Genomic DNA, 21,177 nt, shown 5'->3' on the forward strand with positions numbered 1-21,177 from the left:
GGGTGTAAAGAAAGAGGTCTGCCTGCCTAACCGTTAGGCATGAAAATGAAGCCAGGCTGGTATGCTGTGACCAAAAAACCTCCAGGTGCTTGGGACGCCTTTATTTTTGACTTCTGAATAAAATGAAAGGTTCCTCTTTTCCCAGGCATCACCCCAAACAAACATTTGTCCCAGTTCAGTGTGTAAGTTTGCAGAAGCAGAACCAAAAGGCTTCTTTACGTAACCCAGCAAGAATCACAGCCCCATTCAAATGGGAATGATCTTTCCTGGGAAACCATGGTTTCTGGGAATCAAGTGAAGAAAAACCAGCTCGAGGCCACTGAATCGATTCCAGAAATAAACTCTGGCTGAGAACTCAGTGTCACCACCCGGTTGCCTCAAATAACCTGCACATTTCAAAGGTAATTGTCAATTAACTCGGGACCTAATTTTGAGAATGAAGTTGAAGAGAACGAATGGATGAAAATAATTATGCCTTTGCTATATCTGAAAATGGAACTATGTCCCTCTGTCATTAAGTCTCAGAAGGATGGGCTAGAAATAGACATCATTTGTCCCACAAGCTGACGGAGTATTTGCTAAGTCTGGGAGGCAGGCTACGAAGACAAGTGAGACAGGGTTCCAGCCTTCAAGTAGCTTAACCTCTATCAAGAGAAACCAACAGGTGTCTAAAGTACGTGATGCACACAGAAGCAGAAGTACGTTCTTCCACTGGTCATTCATTTTTATACCCCCTCCCTGTATGTTACAGTTGGCTGTGGGAGACACGTTGAAAGGAGTAAGTGAAAGGGTAAATGAACGAATGAACAAACAGTGCAAAGAGCACTGAAAAGGAAAGGAGGACAGGTAACAAAGGCCTAATAACGGGAGAATTATAATCAGAATGGATGCGAATAAAATGCTAGAAACACTGGAGGGAAGAGAGGGATTACAGGAGGACAAAATACAGGAGGACAAAAACTCTCCTAAAATAAAATCAGCATTCCTTTTAAATACTACAATACTACTTCAAAGACATTAAAAAAAAAAAAAAAGAGGCCAGATTATCAGTCTTCAGGTCTTCTGAGAGGAGATTAAACATCTCATGGCTTCTTTCAGAGAAAAAGAAAAAAGAGGAAAGGGTCCCAGGATGCTTCCAAATCTGGGTTTAAGGGTGAAATTGGGCTGACACCTCTATCAACCACCTTCTGTATTCAACCTCAAGGTATAAAATATTTGCCACCCATGTGAAAATCCAGATGACCCTTGAACAAAAGCAGGGGTTAGGGGCGCCGACCCTCCGCACAGTCGAAAATCCATGTAGGATTTACAGTCAGCCCTCCATGTCCGAGGTTCCTCCACACCTGAGATTCTATACCCGCAGATCGTGTAGCACTGTAGAGTTTACTGCTGAAAAACGGCCACGTGTATGTGGACCTGTGCAGTTCAAACCCATGTTGTTCACGAGTCAGCTGGGGGTTCCGCTTTTCTCTCTTCCCGGGAACAAGCATCTGCGTTCTGTCCTCTGGGGTAAGAGAGTAGAGCCCAAGGTCTCCACGCTGAATCTAAGTGCTTGGTCTGCAACGAGACTGAAAACCACCAACCTTCTCCCAGGTGTGATTCTTAAAAACAATCTCTGAGTCAGCACTCAGCAGATATCACCTTGACCTGGCACTTTTTCAAAGCTGGTTGTTAATGAGATCACCTTTGTATTACTTGCTCATCAGAGAGCCAGAAGTTTACTGCAAACAAGAGAGAGCTAGAGGGCTACTCTCTGGATAAAGCGAGACTTAAAACCACCGCCGAACATCTGGGAGTGAGGAAGGTTAACCTCCGCGTCAGGAGAGCCTTTGACAGTTAACTTCTAAAAAGCTTCACGTATTTGCCTGAATGAAAAAGGCCACTTGCTTTTTCTATCTCCCTCCAAGTAATTTGAAATTGTATGATCTTCTTGAGAAAATTAATTCTGATAACTTAAATCTTCTAGCACTTTTTCATTCATCTGATATGCTAAAATACTTAGTGACTTGATGCAAGCACACATTTAATTAGCATGATTTCCTCCTCTTGGCCCTCCTCTCACAGTTAATTTTGTTTAGGAACTCCCTGACGGTCCAGTGGTTAGGACTGCGCACTTCCACTGCAAGGGGCTCGGGCTCGATCCCTGGTTGGGGAACGAAGATCCCGCAGCCTGCACAGTCCAGCCAAAAAATAAAGAAATAATAATAATAAAATACTTTTTAAAAAAAGGAGTTAATTTGGTTTCAAAACACATAATGAAATTTGTTCTAAATGAAGTTTTCTTTCAGTAACAAGTTTCAAAACACAGCAACTGAAGAAGCCACCCCTTCCTGCATAAAACCTACCAAGTATCCTGGTGGGTCCGAGGGCATTTGTGCAGCCCAGAGAAAGGAGACTGAGGAAGATTCTGGGGCTGGTCAGGAAAAAATAAATCTACCGAGAAAATGGCTGAGGCTAAAAATGGAGTCCAAGCATGTCGAGGGGAAGAATCAGACAACATTCCATGCCTGTGTGTGGCCAGCTCCCCTCAAGTTCTGCCCCTCCCAGTCACCTGGGCATGTTTGTGTTCGTGTCCTGCTAGGTACCCCGCCTCCAACTGTCACCGAATCCTTCCCTGACCTGGGTCACTTCGGGGTCACATGAGATTAAGAGGAACCAAATCACAGTAAAATACCAGTTTCTCTGCTACTGTGATGGTCTTTCATATAAAAAGGAAAGAATGAATGGACTGACAATTCTCCAGTTGTGAAGGTGAACCACTTAGCCTTTAAAGCAGCTTTAAGTTCTCCTCAGTCTACAAACTTCATACATACCAGAAGTTCCTACAGCGTAAGTCAAGAAAACAAAATGTATTTTCACTTTTCAATAAATTTCCAAGCCTAGTGACAAAACAGGCTCCATAGTTGGCTAACTGGAATGCTTCTACTGTAAGATTTTTCCTTAAAAATGCTGCTGCTGTTACAAAAACCAGTGAACCCAAACGTAGTCTCCAGAGAGCAGCTTTCGTAAAAGGCTTTCCTTCTAGTTTCCTTTAACGCCTGCTTTTTGAGAACCATAACAAAGTTGAAAAGGGGATCGAAGGCATAAATAATGCTTCATGGAAGGAGCCTTTCTTTGTCCTAACTGCAAGTTAAATCTTCATGAATCCTGCTAAAGAATATTCCTAAGGCCTGTGACACAGACAAACGTCAGGATACAAGCACTGGCTCTCCATCTCCAGACTCCAGGCCTGCCGCCACTGCTGCCCTTCCCCTCTGCTCAGTCTGTGAACACTGCCCAGTGGCCTGCCCCTCCTCTTGGGCCCGTCCAGGCCCACGGCGCTCCCTGTGGCCCGAATGAGGAATGCCAGCCCCCATACCCACCCACCGCGCCTCCCTCGGGAAGGTCCGGGCTGCCCAGAGCCCCTCGCCTGCTTTCTGTCTGTCACAGCTTAATGAACAAAGGCACAACCTGCTTTTTCACAGGCATCATCTTCTCTCCCTCTCGGCTAGGGTGTAAAAATGCGTAAGAGAAAGAGGAGGTGGCATACGAGTACTGATGGGAAAGACAGGGTAACACACAGCTATACCAAAACAGGTGCTATAACAGGTGTGTGTAAAGAGAGTTCTAGAGTGCAGGGGGAACAGCTGACTCTGCCTGGGGAAGTGAAGGGAAGCAGTACGTAACTGCAGGGACCAGAGCATGAGGATGAGGCGATTCAGGCTGGTGCTCCAGACACACACAGAATCTCTGATGGTTCAAAAGCAAGGGTATGACCTAATCAAATTCATATGCCTTGGTGGCAGGGCTGCAGAGCCAGGGAGACTAGTTAGTGGTTGTGGCTTGATTCGAGCTGAGCGGGGAACTGGTGACACATGCACCCGTCATCAGAAACTGCCATGGACCGATGTGCACTTAACGTGTCTCCTTGGAAAAGAACAGTCTCTTTGTAAACACCGTGAAGTCTTTTTCAGTGGTGGCACTATTAAACCAGGAAAAGAAGCCACTCCTGTCAGTTTTCTATTCTGACAACTGTCCAGGGTCCACAAAGCACCAGCCCCTTTGCAGAAAGGGCTGCTCAGGGTCCCGGCCATTGGTCAAATATGCCCCCTACACTATCTTCCTGGGCTCACGAAGTTTCAGACTTGGAAGTGAGGGTGGCTGCTCTGAAGTCAAACATTCAAGTCAAACAAACGGCCTGGTGGAGGACTGACTGCCCAAGATTCCGGATCTGTCAGTGAAGTTCTTTTCCTTTAAACAATTTCATTGGTTCCTGATCTCGGATGCCTTGAAACAAGGCAAGCCAGGCCTAGCCCCTTCCAAGTGTCTCTCATAGTCTAACTCCTCCCAGATCCTTCTTCCTGGCCTGTTACTACAGCCTTCATGCACTCAATCTCAAATTACCTAACAGGGCCCCTCATTTCCAACTTATAAAGAGCTGTGAAGTGAAGAATTTTTTTCACCTTAGAAATAAGATGTAGTAAGTTGACATCTTAATTTGTAGTCCTACCGAAAACTTTAGTTTTTATTACACATCCTTCTATCTCAAAAGCTACGTAATAGTTTCTTCAATTGTAACTTCCTATGATTTTTTTTTTAATTTTAATCTTATTTTGGACTATGATTTTCACAAGAATAACATATATGCAAGGTATAATTAATACCAACGTGTTTTCCATTTACCAAATAACACATTACCTCTTATCCTGAGACAAGTTTATCAGAACAGCATACCTATGACAGTAACGTGAATATTATTCAGGCCATGCTGTCTTTGCTATGTTTAAATTCAACGTTATGTAAAATGCACTTCTGCGAGTATCTGAGAGCAGCCGCACAGCCTGATAAAATCAGAAGGCAGCCAGGACTTAAGCCACATGACAGGCTAACAGGCAGAAAGGAGGTCCCACAGCTCTGAGCCCAAAAGGCAGGTCGTCTCTTTCTGCTACAATGGCTGCGCCCTGCCTCTCGCCAAGGACCCCCTTCAGCTCCTGTCTTCCCCGCTCCCCTCCTGGCCCACAGCTCCCAGCCACGCCCTCCCTCACAGGTCCGCTCCTGGCAGATGCCACCCCCTGCAATGGTACGCGTGTGCCCGGGTGGTGAGGACGGCCAGCAAGGAGGCCAGCCCTGTCCCCACCGGCGCAAACGGCCACCTCCGGTCCGCTTTCTCACATCACACCCATCCTCATTCCTCCCCCGGAGTCCAAAGGCCCTTCCAGACGGGGCTCCGTCTCTGCCTCCGGATGCCTCACCTCTTTCACGTGGGTGTGAAAGGACACCGACATGTCCAGGAGGATCTTCCGCTGCTCAACTCGCCGAACAAAATCTTGTATCCGGTCCTCGAGCTGATGGGCGGCCTGATAGATCTCTTCCGGGTCACATTCCCCAGTCTGAGCCAGCTGTTCTGCTGCTTCTAGTAATTTATCCGCATTGGTGTATGTGTTCTGTGCAAGAGAACATTCAGAGACACAGAAGGTGAATAAAAGACAAACTGGCCAGGCTGGGAGCCATAATACACTGGAACAGAGTCAGCGTGTGATGTTCCTTTCTGTAAATCAAACAGAAAAAAGAGGAGGGCAAGAGATGATTTTAGGAGCTCAGAACATCTCCACGAGCAGCCTTTTCCATTCTCGCTTGAGGTTGTTAAACTGTGAACCTCACGGCAAAGCCTTTCCGTCTGAGGCAGGGATGGGGTATCTGTAGGCAGTTGCTGGCCGTCTCGTGACTCATAAAGGGCTTTGGGCCTTTTGCTGCCGCGCAGCCAGAAGACAGCGCGTAGCCACAAATGCCCACTTCACTTTTTCTCCTGGTTTTATGACAGAGTGCAGAGTTCCAGTTTTGTGTCTTTCAGTATGATATACCGCTTTAGGATAATTCCCCAAGATCAAGTGAAAAAGTTACGTTGCAAACAAACATAAGCTGCTGCCTCTTTTCACATGTTTCTACTTATCAGTAATTCTGTGCTTATCTTTTCTCTACTTCGGGGGATACGTTTTTTAAAGAAAAAGGAAATAATAACTACAATGGCTATAAAGTAGCCAGAGTTTTAAAGAGCCGAGAGTTGAGTGTCAATGGGTGTCTAAAATACTCTGAAAATTACTCTGTTTTAATTCTTGATAAATGAGGCTGCAAATGGCTTCCTCAAATCAACAGGTCTGTTAGAGACCCGACAGTGTTCGAGGGACCTGCTAGCGAGAGGGCTGCCGAGGGGGATGGGGAGCAGTCCAGCCAGGTGGGGGACCTCAGTGCAGGAAAGATCAGAGTTCAGGGCCCCGAGACGCCCAGAAGAGGCATGCGGCTCCCCGTGAGACACTGGCTGAGCCCTTCGTCCTTCTCCTTCCCCAGCATCTCAGTCCCACATCCGAGCAGGGTCCGCACCTCATGGGTGAGACGGGGGGTGGCCCCAGGCGTACGGGGGGTGGCCCCAGGTGTACGGGGGGTGGCCCCAGGTGTGCAGAGGGCGCCCCTGTGGGGAGCCCGAGCCTGATGGGGCACGGGGTGCCCCTGCAGTGGGAAGCCTCCCAGGTGGAGACTGGTGACCTCCAGGGGTATTAACCTACTAAGCCAATGCACCGAGGATGAGAGGCGGGTTCCTCATTTTGGAGGAGGGAGCTACAAATATGAAGAAGGAGAACACTTGAGTCAACCCTGCAGCACTGAACTGGAATTGGAGGAGCCACGTAAGTTCACGGTTTTCAAGAGACACGTGTGTAAATGTGCACGTACCCTCATGTCCCTGCCCTGCCCCCCATCCACCGAGAGGGCCTGGGAACAGCGATGGCCCAACAGCACTAAGCATGGTAGTGCCCAGATCTCTACTGGTAAGCACCATTCTGCTCTGGAGGGAACCAGGGCTCCGTGGAGAAATGGTGGATTCCAGGGTTGGGGTGAGACAAAGTACAAGACGAGTCTGAGACATCTTACCGTGCCCCAAAGCAAGGAGAAGCCCAAGAACAATGCGGACAGGAGAGAGAAGCCAGCTTGAGGAGGCGGAGGCTGGCCGAACGAGGGACAAGCTGAGCATCAGAGGAAACAGTGACGGCGATGGGGGATAATCCATCCACTCCATAGGAAACCAGGAGTCCCGACTGACACAGAAAGTAAAACTGGATGACGGACGGCGTAGTTATAGAATTTCAAAGTACCTCCCCGCAAAGTACTTGCTAATTACAAAGGGGGAACGACTCACTTTACAACAGAGACATCTGGCAGACACCACCTTAACCCAGGGATCAAAGTGGACACCACGGGTAACGACAGATTAAACTGTGCAACCCTTGAAGGGACGGAGTTAGGAGGACACGGCAGCACTCCCGGATACACCTGCCGAAGACGTATAACCAGAGTACCACCATGAGGCAGCATCAAACAAACCCAAAGTGAGGGGCATTCTCCAAAACAACGGGCCTCAGATTTTCCAAACTGTCATGTCACAGAAGTTAAGGAAGGACCAAGGAACGACTCTAGGCTGAAGGACACTAAGAGATGTGACGACCAAATGTCACAGGTGGTTCTACACTGGATCCGTTAGCTATGAAGGACATCGTGGTCTGAGGGTTAGAAGGTAGTCATGTGTCAGTGTTAATTTCCTGATTTTGATGGCGGTATTATGGCTGTATAGCAGAATGTCCTCTTTGGTAGGAAACACACACTCAAGTCAATGGTTTAGCGTGGAGGGTAGGTTCTTTGTGCTGTATTTCCAACTTTTCTGCAAGTTTAAAAAAATTTTACAGCAGAGTAACATTCAGTGTGACAAGTATGAGGTGATCTCAAAAATGATGCGCTGACGCACGCTTACGGAGCACGCGAGGCCCAAGCGTCAGGCTGGGGTGGGTGGAGCGGTCCGTCCTGGGCAGGCTCTAAGGGGGTACAGTGTCGACAGGGGATTTAAACGTGACAATAAAGACCAGCTGGAGGGCGGTCTGCTCTTCGTCACCAGCATAGGCTGACGGCTCCCTGCTCCAAGTGTGCCCCTGGCACGAGCACTTACTGGGCGTGGGTCTAAGGGCCTCCCCCGCACTGAGCTGTCTGATCCTAACCACAGCCCCTTTTACAGGTCAGAGGACTGAGGCCAGGAGGGCAATCTCAAGACTCAGAGGCCAAGGCTGGCAGGTGGTGAAGCGGGACGCATCCAGGTCTGACTCAGGGGCCCTGGCTTTCAACAACCGAGTGTGTTGTTCAGCTCACCCCTCACAACGGTGGTTCATGCAGCCCTGCTTCACACACTGCAGGGCTGACAGTCACCCCCATCTCCCTGTCCCTCTGGAAAACCATCTTCAGGGGACTTTTCTTTCTTGGTACTGTCCAAGTCTCACGAGAACGTTCTGCACTATTAACAAAGGATCCTTCAGAACTCCGAGAAATGATGGGAGAGATGTCAAAGAACCCCGTAAGACTGACCGGCACGGCCAGACTGGGAAAATGCCTATGTGCACACTTTACATAGTCTTCGAAATCAATTATGTGGCATCATTTGAAAAGCACAGTCATTCCCAATCTGACTGCAGAGCGTCAATGCACAGTTAAAGGGTTTTGTATATATTCACCGTGACCCACTGGGAAGCTAAGCTGTCCTGATTCCTGCACAGAGCAGACAGTGAACCTGCCCACTTCAAAAGCGCTCTGGAACAACAAAAGCACTTTTCAGGAAAGTCCACTCTCCGTCCTGTGCCACTCTGGGCCTCCACATCCCCTGCGGGGCAGTCTGGCAACCTGCCAGTGGTGACTTTGTGACAAGAAGCCCTTCACGCAGATTATCAAACCACCTGGGAGATTCCGCGGGACAGGACGGAAAGGCTGTCACGTCAGTACCTGGGTGTCGCCGACGTGGTGACCCGCAGCCCCAGGCTGGAGAGGATCACCCCTCCTCGTGGCCGGAAGGACGAGGGAGGGGTTAAACTATGAATGAGAATCAGAGCGATGCGGTAATGATGAGGGAGGGATGAGGAAGCCAGGTAATGATGAGGGAGGGATGGGGAAGCCAGGTAATGATGAGGGAGGGATGGGGAAGCCAGGTAATGATGAGGGAGGGATGGGGAAGCCAGGTAATGATGAGGGAGGGATGGGGAAGCCAGGTAATGATGAGGGAGGGATGGGGAAGCCAGGTAATGATGAGGGAGGGATGGGGAAGCCAGGTAATGATGAGGGAGGGATGGGGAAGCCAGGTAATGATGAGGGAGGGATGGGGAAGCCATCGACGACGACACAAAAAAGAGCGACGGAAAGTGTCGGGGCCAAGAGGGGCCTCAGGAGGGCTCCCAACCACGTGCAGCGCGGATCCTGGACGGAGCCCCGAACGGGGAGCAACGAAGGGAACCTGAAGAAAGTATGGACCTCAGTTCATCAGTATTAGTTACTAATCCTAACAGTATCGGTTCAATATTACATTTGTATAATATTATATATTATTAGTATGACATCAGATCAATGTTAGCTTATTAATGATAACAAATGTACCGCACTAATGAACGGTGTGAGTTTTGATAACAGGGGAAACTGGGTGCAGGGTATGAGAATTCTCCGCATCATCTTCACCATTTTTCTGTAAATCCAGAAGTTGTCTAAAAAAGTTTATTAAAAAGATATAAGTGTATATATGTACACACACACACACAGAGCAGATTTCTGAAAACCAGCCTCCACCTAGGGAACAGGTCCTGAGCACTGTCCACAGATTCTGTCACCTAGTCCAGCGGTCCCCAACCTTTGTGGCACCAGGGACCGGTTTCGTGGAAGACACTTTTTCCACGGACGGGGCGGGGGAATGGAGGGAGGATGGTCAGGCGGTCCTGCGAGCGATGGGGGCGGCAGAGGAAGCTTCACTCGCCCGCCCGCCGCTCACCTCCCGTTCCCAACAGGCCGCAGACCGGTACCGCTTGCGGACCCCTGACCTAGTCCTTCCCTCCTGGGAGGCTGGCCCTCCGGCCCCTCAGCGCAGCCCCTGGGCACAGAGAAAGCTCTCCTCGCGATGGGCAGCTACGAGCCTCAAGGCTCCTGCTGGGCAGGTTCTGCATACACGCTGCCCCCAGAGGCCTCTGCTCAGCAGAGGCCGCACAGTGAGGTGACACTCCCGGGGACGGTGGCTTTAGGGGGATCCACGCTTCCCTGCGGGGCCTCCCACGACCGCGCTCGGCAGCTCTGAGCAGAGGCACGACGGGCCTCGGTGCTGGACGGAGCAGACAGCGTAGCACGCTGCACGCACACACCTGCTAAGAGCCCAGTCCTGTTTTCGCATCTGTTGTCGCTACAGCCGTGAAGCCGCTTCCCTCTCGAGTTTAGTAAGCGGATCTGCAGGTGACAGAGCCTCCCAACACATGCCAATTCTGAAAGCTTTCCGCCTCTTGGCCAGCAGGTAAAGACAGTTACAACAATCAACGTCCCAAAGGAAGAAGTGCATTTCTGACTGATCTGGGACACGAAACTGCACTCATTTCGTCTCACCTCTCATTTTACGCCTGAAGACCCTGAGCCAGTAGGAGGGACTCCGTGACTCTCCCTCGGCACAGCAGTAGGCGCTGGCGGAGCTAGGGTCAGCCGTGGCCTCTCTGAAACCCAAGGCCAAGGCCTCCCTGTGCACAGAACCTACCCTGGATCCTTTGGCCATGGAAGAAATAGACCTCCGTGTGTTCATAAACATATGGATGAGAAACGCTAGCTTTGGAGCACTTGCTCTGTGCCCCGAAGCAGCCCTGTGACAAGGACACGATTTCACTTCTACTTTATAAGCCAGAACACCAAGACAAAGAGGTGCAAAAACTCAGCCAGCAGTCAGGAGAGCTGGGACTGTCCCCAAAACGAAGGCCTCGGCCAGGGGTCCTCTCAGAAGGGAAGGCTGAGTCACTCAATCTCAGACTTACAGCAGGGAGGAGGTGTCAGGTAAAGCAGGCTGTTTCTGAGTCTGAAGAGACTGGACTCCCCTCTTCCACCCACTGCCCTGTCCCCAGGGCATCTCCCCCGGGGCCCAGTTCCTGGTCCATGGCGTGGGGTACCAATCCCTGCAGCGAGGACTGAAGGAGATACTGCAGGGCCAGGCCGGGGTGCGCCCAAAGAGTTTCCTATTTTCTTGAGAAGTAAATTAAAATTGCACAATGTCCTAGGTCTCAAGAAACACAAGAGCCTTTTCAAAGGAGGATCAGACCTTCTCCTCCCTACAATCCACAGCAGCTACAGCCTGGGTCTTACCCAAGAGGGCCAGAGGCTATATTTAGAAACTGGTAAAAAAAAAAAAAAAAAAAAAAAAAACAGATGGGTTTTCTTGATCCTAGGAAAGACAGGAAAGGAGGAAAACACAAGCATGTCACGCCTGAATTGCAGGTGTGCCGAAAGTGCCCACGTGCTGTGCTCAGGGCACCCTCCCTGCAAAAGATGCATGAGTTCAGGAGAGACCCCGGGGGTTAGAGAATTGGCCTGATTCGCTTCTAAAAATCCAGAATGAATGTTTAAGGTCTCCTGCTTTCCTGAATGCCACACTTCTTTATCCTGGAAGACAAGTTAATTATATCGCACACAAAAAAAGTTACTGACAGAAATGGCTTCCTGGAGAACAACTTCGAGATGTTTACGTCTCTGGAAGGTGATCTGAATCCCAGGGGACAAGCAGACATGAGAGAAGGCACCTACGGGAAGATGCTACGCCAGAGATGTATTGACTCCTATTAGAGAAATCTTCTGTGCTCTTGAAACCAGCTTCTTCCTTGAACCAGAATGTTCTCAGCTTTCCTGGCTGCTGTACTCATAGCTTTTTAAATCTAAAAAGGGACATTAAACTTGGACGATTATTTAGAAGGTAAAAGAGCAGGTGACTGTCAAAGAGCACCTTCCTTTCCCAGAGTCACTTGCAAAAAGCTTCACGTGGAAAGCATTGTTAATTTCTTTTTTAAAGCTCCTGCGTGAGCATGCAACGTGGCTCCATCTGCCACGCTCTAGAAATTCATCAGCACGGAGTCATTGGATAGGATCTATCTACTCAACAATCACGGTACAACATAAAGAAGGAATGGATCTTCACATTAGTCACAAGGAGGTTCTCGGGTCTGCCGAACTGTGTGCCAAAATGGTCCAACACTTCCTGATGTGGCTCTAGCAGTGTCTGAAACAGCCCGAGACCAGGGGCCTCACAGCGAAGTCGAGGGCCTGCAGAAGTCACACCGGCTGCACAACTCGCTGCCACCAAGTACACAAGAGGCTCTTTTCGGGTTCCCCCTTCTCAGAACACTAGAACTGTTCTACAGAATAATCTATATTTAGTAGGTCTTAAATGAATTCAACCATAAGACTTTTGACACTTCCTTTCTGAATCTCTGTCATGTTACTTTATCATGTCATGTTTTGAAGAAGCTGACTTTAAGAATAATTCATTAAATAAACTGCTAATTCAATATCTTGAAACTAAAGATTGTCTAGAGACAATTTAGAATTCATTTTACAAAGGACCCTTCAAAACACAACCCCAAGACACACACTAACTCACCTTAAACTTAACCATGAAAAAGAAATTTCTTTTCCCTAAACCCAAAATGTGTTTTACCTTTGTGAGTATGTTTCAGAAAATGAGAAAACGCTCTTTATTAAGCACTAAAGATGCCTCTGTTCCTATTTTTAAGGTGCCTCCAAAGGCCATTCTGTCCAAAAAATACATACATCTAAAGCATGACCGTAGATCTCCCTCTGCCATAGGACTGGTATTATACTTTGTTTTGACAGAAAGCAATCGAAGACAGGAGGGTGGAGAAGGGAGGGTGGGGAAGGCATTCCCTCCAGTGGCCTCGCCCCCTGCACCAGAGCAAGACTGATGTCATCGTCTTCTCTGGGAAGAGGCAGACAGCTTTCCATGAATGAAGCTACAAACACAGAGCGTGATTTGGCTCGATACCCAGGCCACTGTCTGTCTAGCCCAGATCTGCTGCACGTGGTCTTAATAAAGCGCGGCTCCTTGTGGAGCCACTTCACAGGCCAGACCTCTCCTGGCTTAAAATGCTACCCTCCTCCCTCTTAGGCCCCTCAAAGAATCTTTATTAAACAAGCTGGGGGGGCTAGAGAGAGAAGCCCACTCTATTTCTTCAGGTCTACAGCCCCCTCCCAGCTTACTACGTTTAATCTGTTCTTATCGTAGAGGGGTCCACGGTGGCCCCCCGGTGTACTCTAAGGCAGGGCACGTTCCTTTCAGAACCAGCCTGAAGCGGATCTGTGATGCGTAGTATCTGCAGGTACACGGGCGGCGAGCACCGGACTCCAGAGCCCATCAGGGACCACTCGGGACCTGTCACACGACACACACTGAGGTGGACGCATGTCTGTGGACAGAAAAGATCAGAGACTTTCGCCCTAAGGCAAGTGGAGGGGATTCGTCATATATGAGGGGCTGGTCCCGTTCACAGCCAACCATGACAGACTGCTGAATGCCCACTCTGGGCAACGGCACGTCCCTGTGTGCCTCCTGCCTACAGTTTTATCAACCAGAGACGCAGACACCGGATGGCCGGCGCCAGGGGCAATGGCGGAGGTAAAGTGCACAGCACTCCCTCTGAACCAGCGGTATCTAAAACATGCACCAGCATCAAGCGACATTCTCCAAGAGACGGGAGGACCTATAAACATTTCATGCCAGAAGGAAAAGAACTAAGAGAAGGAGAAGCTGGAGATGCTGGGCCAAGAGGCCAGAAGTGAGGGGCCAGGTCCCAGCAGGGGGTGGAAATGAGCACAGGGCCAGGTCCAGGGCGGAGCGCTCAGAGCCTGCCCCCCGGTGGGTTTGCAAAGGAGGGAGGCCCGCAGAGAGGGGAGGCTGGGTGCCTGTGCGTGGCTCCCCAGGCCCTGGCAGAATGAACCCCTGGCACACGACTGGTGATTGTATGAAGACCAGAGGAAGGGAAACTGGGTGCAGATATTTGCAAAGTGAGCGAAAGGTGTTTACATTTAAGGTTTTTGTTTTTTCATGCACAGTTCAGACTCGGGCTTAAGGACTTTCAATTTAAGGAAAAGAGGGCCAGGTACCCCTTAGAGTCCCAGGGTCAATGTGCCAAAGATGATAAGAAAGCAGTGAGACTCGGCCAGGGAACAGCGGGAGCTGACAGGCCCCTGCCTTTCCCTGAACCAGGGGTAAAGGCAGTCCTCCCTCCGCTCTGGGGCTCGCCCTAGAAACCTCAAGACGCAAACGTGTCCTACAAAGAAAGTGTCTCCCTCGTGCTGCCCCCTGAGCCCGTGTTGACGGCTTTGATTGTCATCTTAGATCTGAAGAAGTAAGATTACCATGAAAAGATAGGGCGAGGGTCGCCACAGAAGGCACCACAGGAATTAGAGGGAGGGGTCAACGGGTGCTGGACCCACAGGAGGACACTCGGCAGGCCAGAGCCTTCACACTGGAACACGCTCGGGAAGGTGCGAGGCGGGGGCCGGGGCGGTCGAGCCCACGGTCACGGGTGAACTTGCTACTCGGGGCAGGAGTCTCCTCTGGGTTTGGTTGTTTGCAGTCCCGCCTCTTAGATTCATTGGTGCCTGAAGTCTTTGCTCAGAGGATCCAAATCTCACATCCATCCTCAAACCACATGGCTACAGCAGTAGCTTATCTTATGGAAAAATCAAGGGAGATGGAACACATTTCCCACATTTCTTCTGCTACGAGAGGAAGGCAAAATATTTTCCAGCAACCTAAAGTAGGGACATCACACGTAATGCAGAAAAGAAAAATCCAGAGACCCATCCCGGTGCGGCAAGGCCGCTGAACACAGAGACTCTTCCATCCCGCTTCTAAGATCAAGAATGCAGAAGGCTGGGTTGTCACTTTTACTTTACATACAGAGACTTTTACAGTGTAAAGGAGGTAACTTTTTAAAGGCATTTTCCCTGAACAGGACTGAAGTGCAGTTTGCTTTCTTATCCCATGACTCTATCTCACATCAGTTTCCAGGGTACAACTGAACCCTCTGTCATGTGAAACCCATGGACACACCCACTCCTGCTTATTTTGGTGTTACAGATTTTGAGACTAAATCATTAGATGTATATTGATACTCTTCCTTTTATAATTGAAGGCTCTCTTTATTTCTAATAATGTTTTTATGCTTTCAAGTCTATTTGCTTAATACCAATATTCCTATACCGGTTTTCATTTGCTTATTATTTGCCTGGTGGATCTTCTTCTAACACTTTACATACTTTCAAAATTCCTGGGTATTTATGTTTTAGGTTTGCCCTTTGAAAACAATACACAGTATGATTTTTTAAAAACTATTCAATCAGAGAATCTTTCTTTTAACTAGTATAATCTATTTTGCATTTACTGTAATTACTGCTATTTGGGGACAAATTGCTACATCTTATTTTGTGATTTCCGACATGATTTTTGTTGTTCTCCTTTCTTTTGCTTCCACTAGATCCATTTTCCTGAGTTTTTACTTATCTGGTTTTCTGTATTTCTTTTCTCTTTATACTTATGGGAAGCGGTGCTTTCTATCCCTGCATTTAGTAGTCATTCAAAAATGCTCACACGCACCCCTGTCTTTACAAATCTAAGATAAGCAACACCTCCTGCCATCCCCTCAGGACACCTCTCCACCTTCTGTGTTCAAGTGCTCCGGGGCTTTGCTCCGTCCTATTTTTAACTACCCCCCAATTCTACTGTCTTGTGTCTAAATGGTCAATCCTTTGATTTACAAACATATTTACCAATTTCTGTGCTCATTACTGACCTCAAGCCTTTCTTCTCATATTTCCTTTTTATTCATTAAATTAACTCATTCAACAAATACTGCTGGATGCTTAGCTGCACCACGCCAGCCTTGTTCTAGGCGCTAGTGACAGAGAAGTGAACAACACAAAATCCCTGCACTCGTGGAGTTTAAATTACAGTGGGTGCTTCCATTATTCTGACTAAACTACACACTTCAGTTCTCCTGTAAGTAAGTGAATGGTAAACTCTTTTGGTCTTGGTCTACATTTTATTCTCACTGTTCAATGATAGCTCCACTGGGTGTGGAATTCCGGGTTCAGAGTTCCTTTCCCTCAGGACTCCATCCCACTGTCTTCCAGAATCTGCAGTTACTGGTGAGAAGTCAGCTAAGAGTCATTCTCACGGTTGTGATTTTGTTATTTCTCTCTTCTTGTTGTTGAGACTCTACCTTTGGTGTTCCTCCGTTTTATCATAATGTGTCTCAGTTTGGATTCATCCTACAATTTCTTTTTAAAACAACTTTTACTCTAGCTCCTATAGCTTCCACATATATATCATGGCATGGTAATCTCTCCCTCCTTCACTCCTCTTTCTTTCAAAACACAAAACAAAATGAAAGGCACATTTACCAATGTGGGAAAGACCTGGGCGAGATGCCATACATGACACTGTCACACACACTTCCTCTCCAGCAGCCCTCACTGTGCCTACTTAACAGGTAAAAAAGTTAACCTCAGAAAGGTTAAGAGACTTTTCCAAAGCCACACAGCTGGTGAGCATTACAGCCAACATTCCAACTCCACAAATCTCATGCTCTTAACATACCACACCCCTGCCTCCTGTTTCTGAAGCACATGACTTTAAAAGAAATAGAAAAGGGAAAAGAAATACTGGCCCATCATTACAGAAATTCAAGGACTGTTATTCTCTGATTGTGAACTGGAATTTTACAAACTAGTCAACAGACATTTGTACAAAAAATATGGCAAAAATATCCAAGACATTTTTCTGTTTCAAGAACTTCGCATTTACAAAAGGGTCAACTGTCTAAATCATCTTTCTGCCCAGGCAATGACAGCTTCATCTGAAATCTGAGCATTATCTCTGAATCACCTTCAAACATACCTCATTAAAGCTAACTCAACAGAGATGGGGTTAAAACTGTAACTCAAAACCAACCACTTAGGTATTTATGGAAGAAAATAGTAAAAACCATTGTTTTACCTGTGCTACTTCTTCAAAATCTTCATGACGTTTCTGCAAAGCTCTGGCCCGATGGAGAGATTTCCCCACACCTGTATGTTTGCTCAGAAATGCTTCTCCATGGTTCTCAATCCAGTCCAGCACCTACAATGAAATACAGATATATATGCCATAAAAACCATGCCTGCCTCGATCAGTTTTAGGGCTCTCCATTAACGATAGTCTCTTATCTAAATTCTATAAGAAACAAGAAACAAAGGAGAAAAAAAAACTGGGAGCAACTGGACAGTAATCTAACACGTTGAGAATTACATCTTCTGTCAGCTTTCCCACCATGATTTTAATCAGCTCTTACTTTAATAGTGCAAGTCTGTCCATATATAAATATTACATGCAATAATGATTAAATTAAATCTCACCTCAGTTTATGCATGACTGAGCCAACAAAACTGCCTGGGTTTTGTGTGAGACAGTGGTCATCAAGTCACAGAGGAGCAATTTAACTTAACATTTTTATAAGGCTCAAAGCTTCACAACTCAGACAATTCAAGTTTAACTACAGAGTTCATGTTTTTCTGTCTCTTCTAAAAGACTTGAAACGTGTAAGTAAAACCCAAGAAAACAAAACAGTTAAATGCCTCAGTCCTGGTCTTCGAGGATAATTTATTCTATAAACTAAGCTGCTGTGAAAGCTAAACATTCCATGAATTTAAATACATAAAAGTTCTTGCTAGTTGAAATCCACCACACTAAAGAAAAAGAGTAAAAGTAAAGCCGGGCAACCCAACGGTTTTAAGTCACAGCTGGGGCTGAGTAGTTCACTGGCTACTGTACTTGAGAAGTTGCAAAGTGCCGACATAATCAAACAACATATTTAAGACTACATCAAATACACATTTGTCTCTTTCTGATGGAGAGGGGATAACCAGCAAAAAACTAAGTCAGTGACATCTTTAGCCAGAAACTTTCGCTAAAAGATATTTAAATACCTGAAGACATCTGTTCATGTGTTGCAAAGTACTGAAGGCCACCTCGGATTCTGCAATTAGTAACCATGGTAACTAAGGATGCAGATCAAAACGATCTTGGACTAAAGACCTGCCTGGAGCCGCACAGCTAGGACAGTGGTCTAGAGGGCAACCTGGAAGGGGACCAGTCACAGCCCTCCACTAACTGCAAAATTAAGGGGGCCTTAGGGTGGGGAATGCAATGCACAGCTTGGGGAAGACAGTGGATAATACCGCAATAACTGTGTGCGGACAGGTGGGCACTAAATTTATCCGGTGATTGTTTCACAATGTACGCAAATGCCAAGTCACTACAGAGTACACCTGACACTAACCTAACACTGCATGTCAACTATATTTCACTTAAAGTAAATAAATACAAGGGGCGTTAATTTGAGGTTCATGGCTACAAAAGTGATCCCTTGCCCTTTGTTACCTCCGCCACTGACAGATCAGTTGTGCTGGCAGACATCTAGATAAAAAGAGGCAGCAGCTAAAGGCCTGTCCAGGGACAACCGGACTTGTTCTCTTCCGCTCCACACCAGTGACCTTCTGGTCTGATTGAGGGTCCTTTCTGCATAGGGCTTAGCACAGTTAGTAGTGCATGTAAATAAAATGGCTCACGAACCTGAATAAATCCCTGGTGGTCCTCTGTAAAGAGCCTTGTAGAAGGAGCAGGGGTGTGTGTGTGTGTGTGTGTGTGTGTGTGTGTGTGTGTGTGTGTGTGTGTGTGTGTGTGTGTGTGTGTGTGTGTGTGTGTGCGCGCGCGCGCACGTGCACGCACACACACGCATGTGGGAGGACAGGGTGGGGTACAGAGGTCAAGCCTCGCAGCGGCTGCTCAGGCTAAAGGTACACGCTTACCTTATTACCATAGTTCATTCCTGAACCCCCCTGTCAACACCACGCTCTGCCAGTCACCTGGGGTCACACTATCCAAGTGATTCCTACTGGATCCATTTGTATTCTGTCTGTCCACCTCCCAGTGCTTCTGAAAGCTCCCTCTTTACCCTTCGTTTCTAGCCCCCTGCCCCACAGACACGGGGTAGCCTTTCTGAGCCGCAGCTTCCCGCCTGCTCAGTGGGGATAATAATGGGGGCCTGTGAGTTGTCAAGCACCTTAATATCCTGGCGTGGCAGGTATACAGCACACAAGCCATCCCCACCCACAAACTGTCACCAGAGACAGCCTCCATCTAATGTCAAGCTCTTTGGTAGCACAGGCTATGAAATATTCCATTGCTTTTTAACCAGTGCACTTAGTACATTATTTTTCTTTCTTGAGATTAAAAAGAGAGAGAGAGACCTTCAGTATCACCATTAGTAGGTAATACCACATTCACCACCTGATATCAAGCTGCTGTTTATATGACAGTCTCTTAGTACATATTACAGAACACAGGTCCTGTCTCACTCCTAAAGAAATGCCCAATGACAATTTCAAGATGTCTCAACTTCAAAGAATGGATACAGTTAATGGAATGTGCCTTCGGGTATGAGGCCAGCACCAGGCAGAAGACCAGGATCAACTATATTAAGCTTGAAAAGAGTTGAGAGATACGTAAGTAACACCTATGCCACCGTCCACTTGCCTATCAGATCTGCATGAAAGACTAGGAGACTCTTTTTTTAAACTACAGCTACAGTATCTGCTGTATATTCCTCAACATCGTGTAAAAAGAAAAATCGAGGTTTGGTAAACAGCAAACCTGATGAGTACTGATGACTCAATACAGACTTGAAGTAAGGGCACAATTTCAAAAAGTAAAAGACAAACACTATTTGGTATAAAGAGCTGGAGGGAGCAAAATATAGTCTTTTTAAAAAAATAAGAATTTGTTTTTTCAAGCCCAAGAAAAGTTGCTTCAGAAAGCGTAAGTTGGAAATAAAAGCTATTATGAACCAACCACTCAGGGTTACAAATGGGTTACAATTTTTCTTTTATTAGTGGTTCCTTTTCACAGAATTGTAAATACCTAGTGAAATTATATTTCCAACAAACATGACAGTAATTCAAAGAAGACTGTATAAATTCCAAGCACTTTTTAAAAACAGTCACAGACAATTATGAAATCCAGCTCATATTCAAAACCAAACTTCCCCACGAGGCTTTTGCTTCTCATTAAGTCTGAGAATGTTTCCCAGATTGCCAGGGAATCCTGAATGAATGTACCTGCCCAAGGAGCATTTGAAAGACAAGCTTGTGGAACCTTTCCATTTAAAACATAAAAATATTTGCCAGTGAGGGGCTCCATCAAGCTAGTCCAGCCGGCCCCCTCCCTGACTCAGCCGTGGTGGCAGCTGCCCTCTCCCTGCCTTGTGACCTTCACCTGAGGAACAACTTTCTCTCTGCAGCCGGCTCAAGGAAAAAGGGCAGAAGCCGGTCCTTCCCACGGGCACCCGGTTCACAGGCAGAAGAACAAGGCTGGGAGGCCGACAGCGCCCCCTCCCTGTTCGGGGAATGTGGGGCAAGCTCGCTCCTCTGTGCATCAGTGTCCTGTAACAGGCACCATGATCGCCCCAAGGTCAAGGTCGCTCCAAAGTGAGCCACCAAGACTTAAAACACAGATAACTCGTCTTAGCATCTAAGTCAAGATGTCAGCTGTGCAGACAATCTCACAGATTGTTTAGCTCCCTGTTTGTAATGTAATTATGAGATTGAACGTGACGATGGCCGTATGATGATGCCCATCTCTTAACGAATAATTGCACTGCTGTCTGAGCACCTGCTACTGAAGCCAGCCCTGACGTACACTACACCACCAGTCCTCACGGAGAGCTGGATGCGGGCACGTCGTGACTCTGTTTCACACGTGAAGACACAGGACCAACGGCTACCAAGTGGAAGAGCCAGGCTGTGGACCTGGACCCAGGAAGCAGGGTCCATTCTCTTAACCTCTAGTCTCCACTGCCTCTTCAAGTCGGCACAGCTGGCACACAGGTGGCAAACTGAGGAAGGAAAGAGCTGCTTTGCTTCGAACAGTTCAGGCTATTGGGTAAATGACCTCTGATGAAGTGACACTATTATAATAGACAGCAAAATGGGGGGAGGTGAACCGGCAAACACCACCACGCCTCAGGAACTGGCCACTGTTGCCTTTTCTACCTTCACTCATGTGGCCGGGTCTGGCCATCCTGTACAGTCTATCTATCTCTAAACTAATTTTCTGCCATAAGCCCCTACTACCTAATATTCACTATGCTTTGTGGATTAATATTTCTAAGTAATTACTATTTAAGAACTTACAACTAAATACTAAACCCTTGTCAGAGAGGAGACATTCTCAAGGGCCTATGTGTCAACAACATGCAATATAAAGACCAA

At 47.4% G+C, this 21,177-nt stretch overlaps 1 protein-coding gene across 6 annotated transcripts in view; it reads right to left on the minus strand.

The window, feature by feature from the left end:
• Positions 1–21,177, minus strand: part of TRIO (trio Rho guanine nucleotide exchange factor) — a 373,890-nt gene that overhangs the window by 152,718 nt on the left and 199,995 nt on the right. For all 6 annotated transcript variants that reach the window (XM_082458354.1, XM_082458353.1, XM_082458351.1 and 3 more), the window contains exons 10-11: positions 16,868–16,990; positions 5,232–5,423 (exon numbers count right to left, since the gene is read on the minus strand). In XM_082458354.1, the coding sequence (XP_082314480.1) occupies positions 5,232–5,423; positions 16,868–16,990 (315 nt within the window). The remainder of the gene's footprint in view (positions 1–5,231; positions 5,424–16,867; positions 16,991–21,177) is intronic.

Source organism: Balaenoptera physalus (genome assembly GCF_965194825.1).
Source record: "Balaenoptera physalus genome assembly, chromosome: 3".
Taxonomy (NCBI): domain Eukaryota; kingdom Metazoa; phylum Chordata; class Mammalia; order Artiodactyla; family Balaenopteridae; genus Balaenoptera; species Balaenoptera physalus.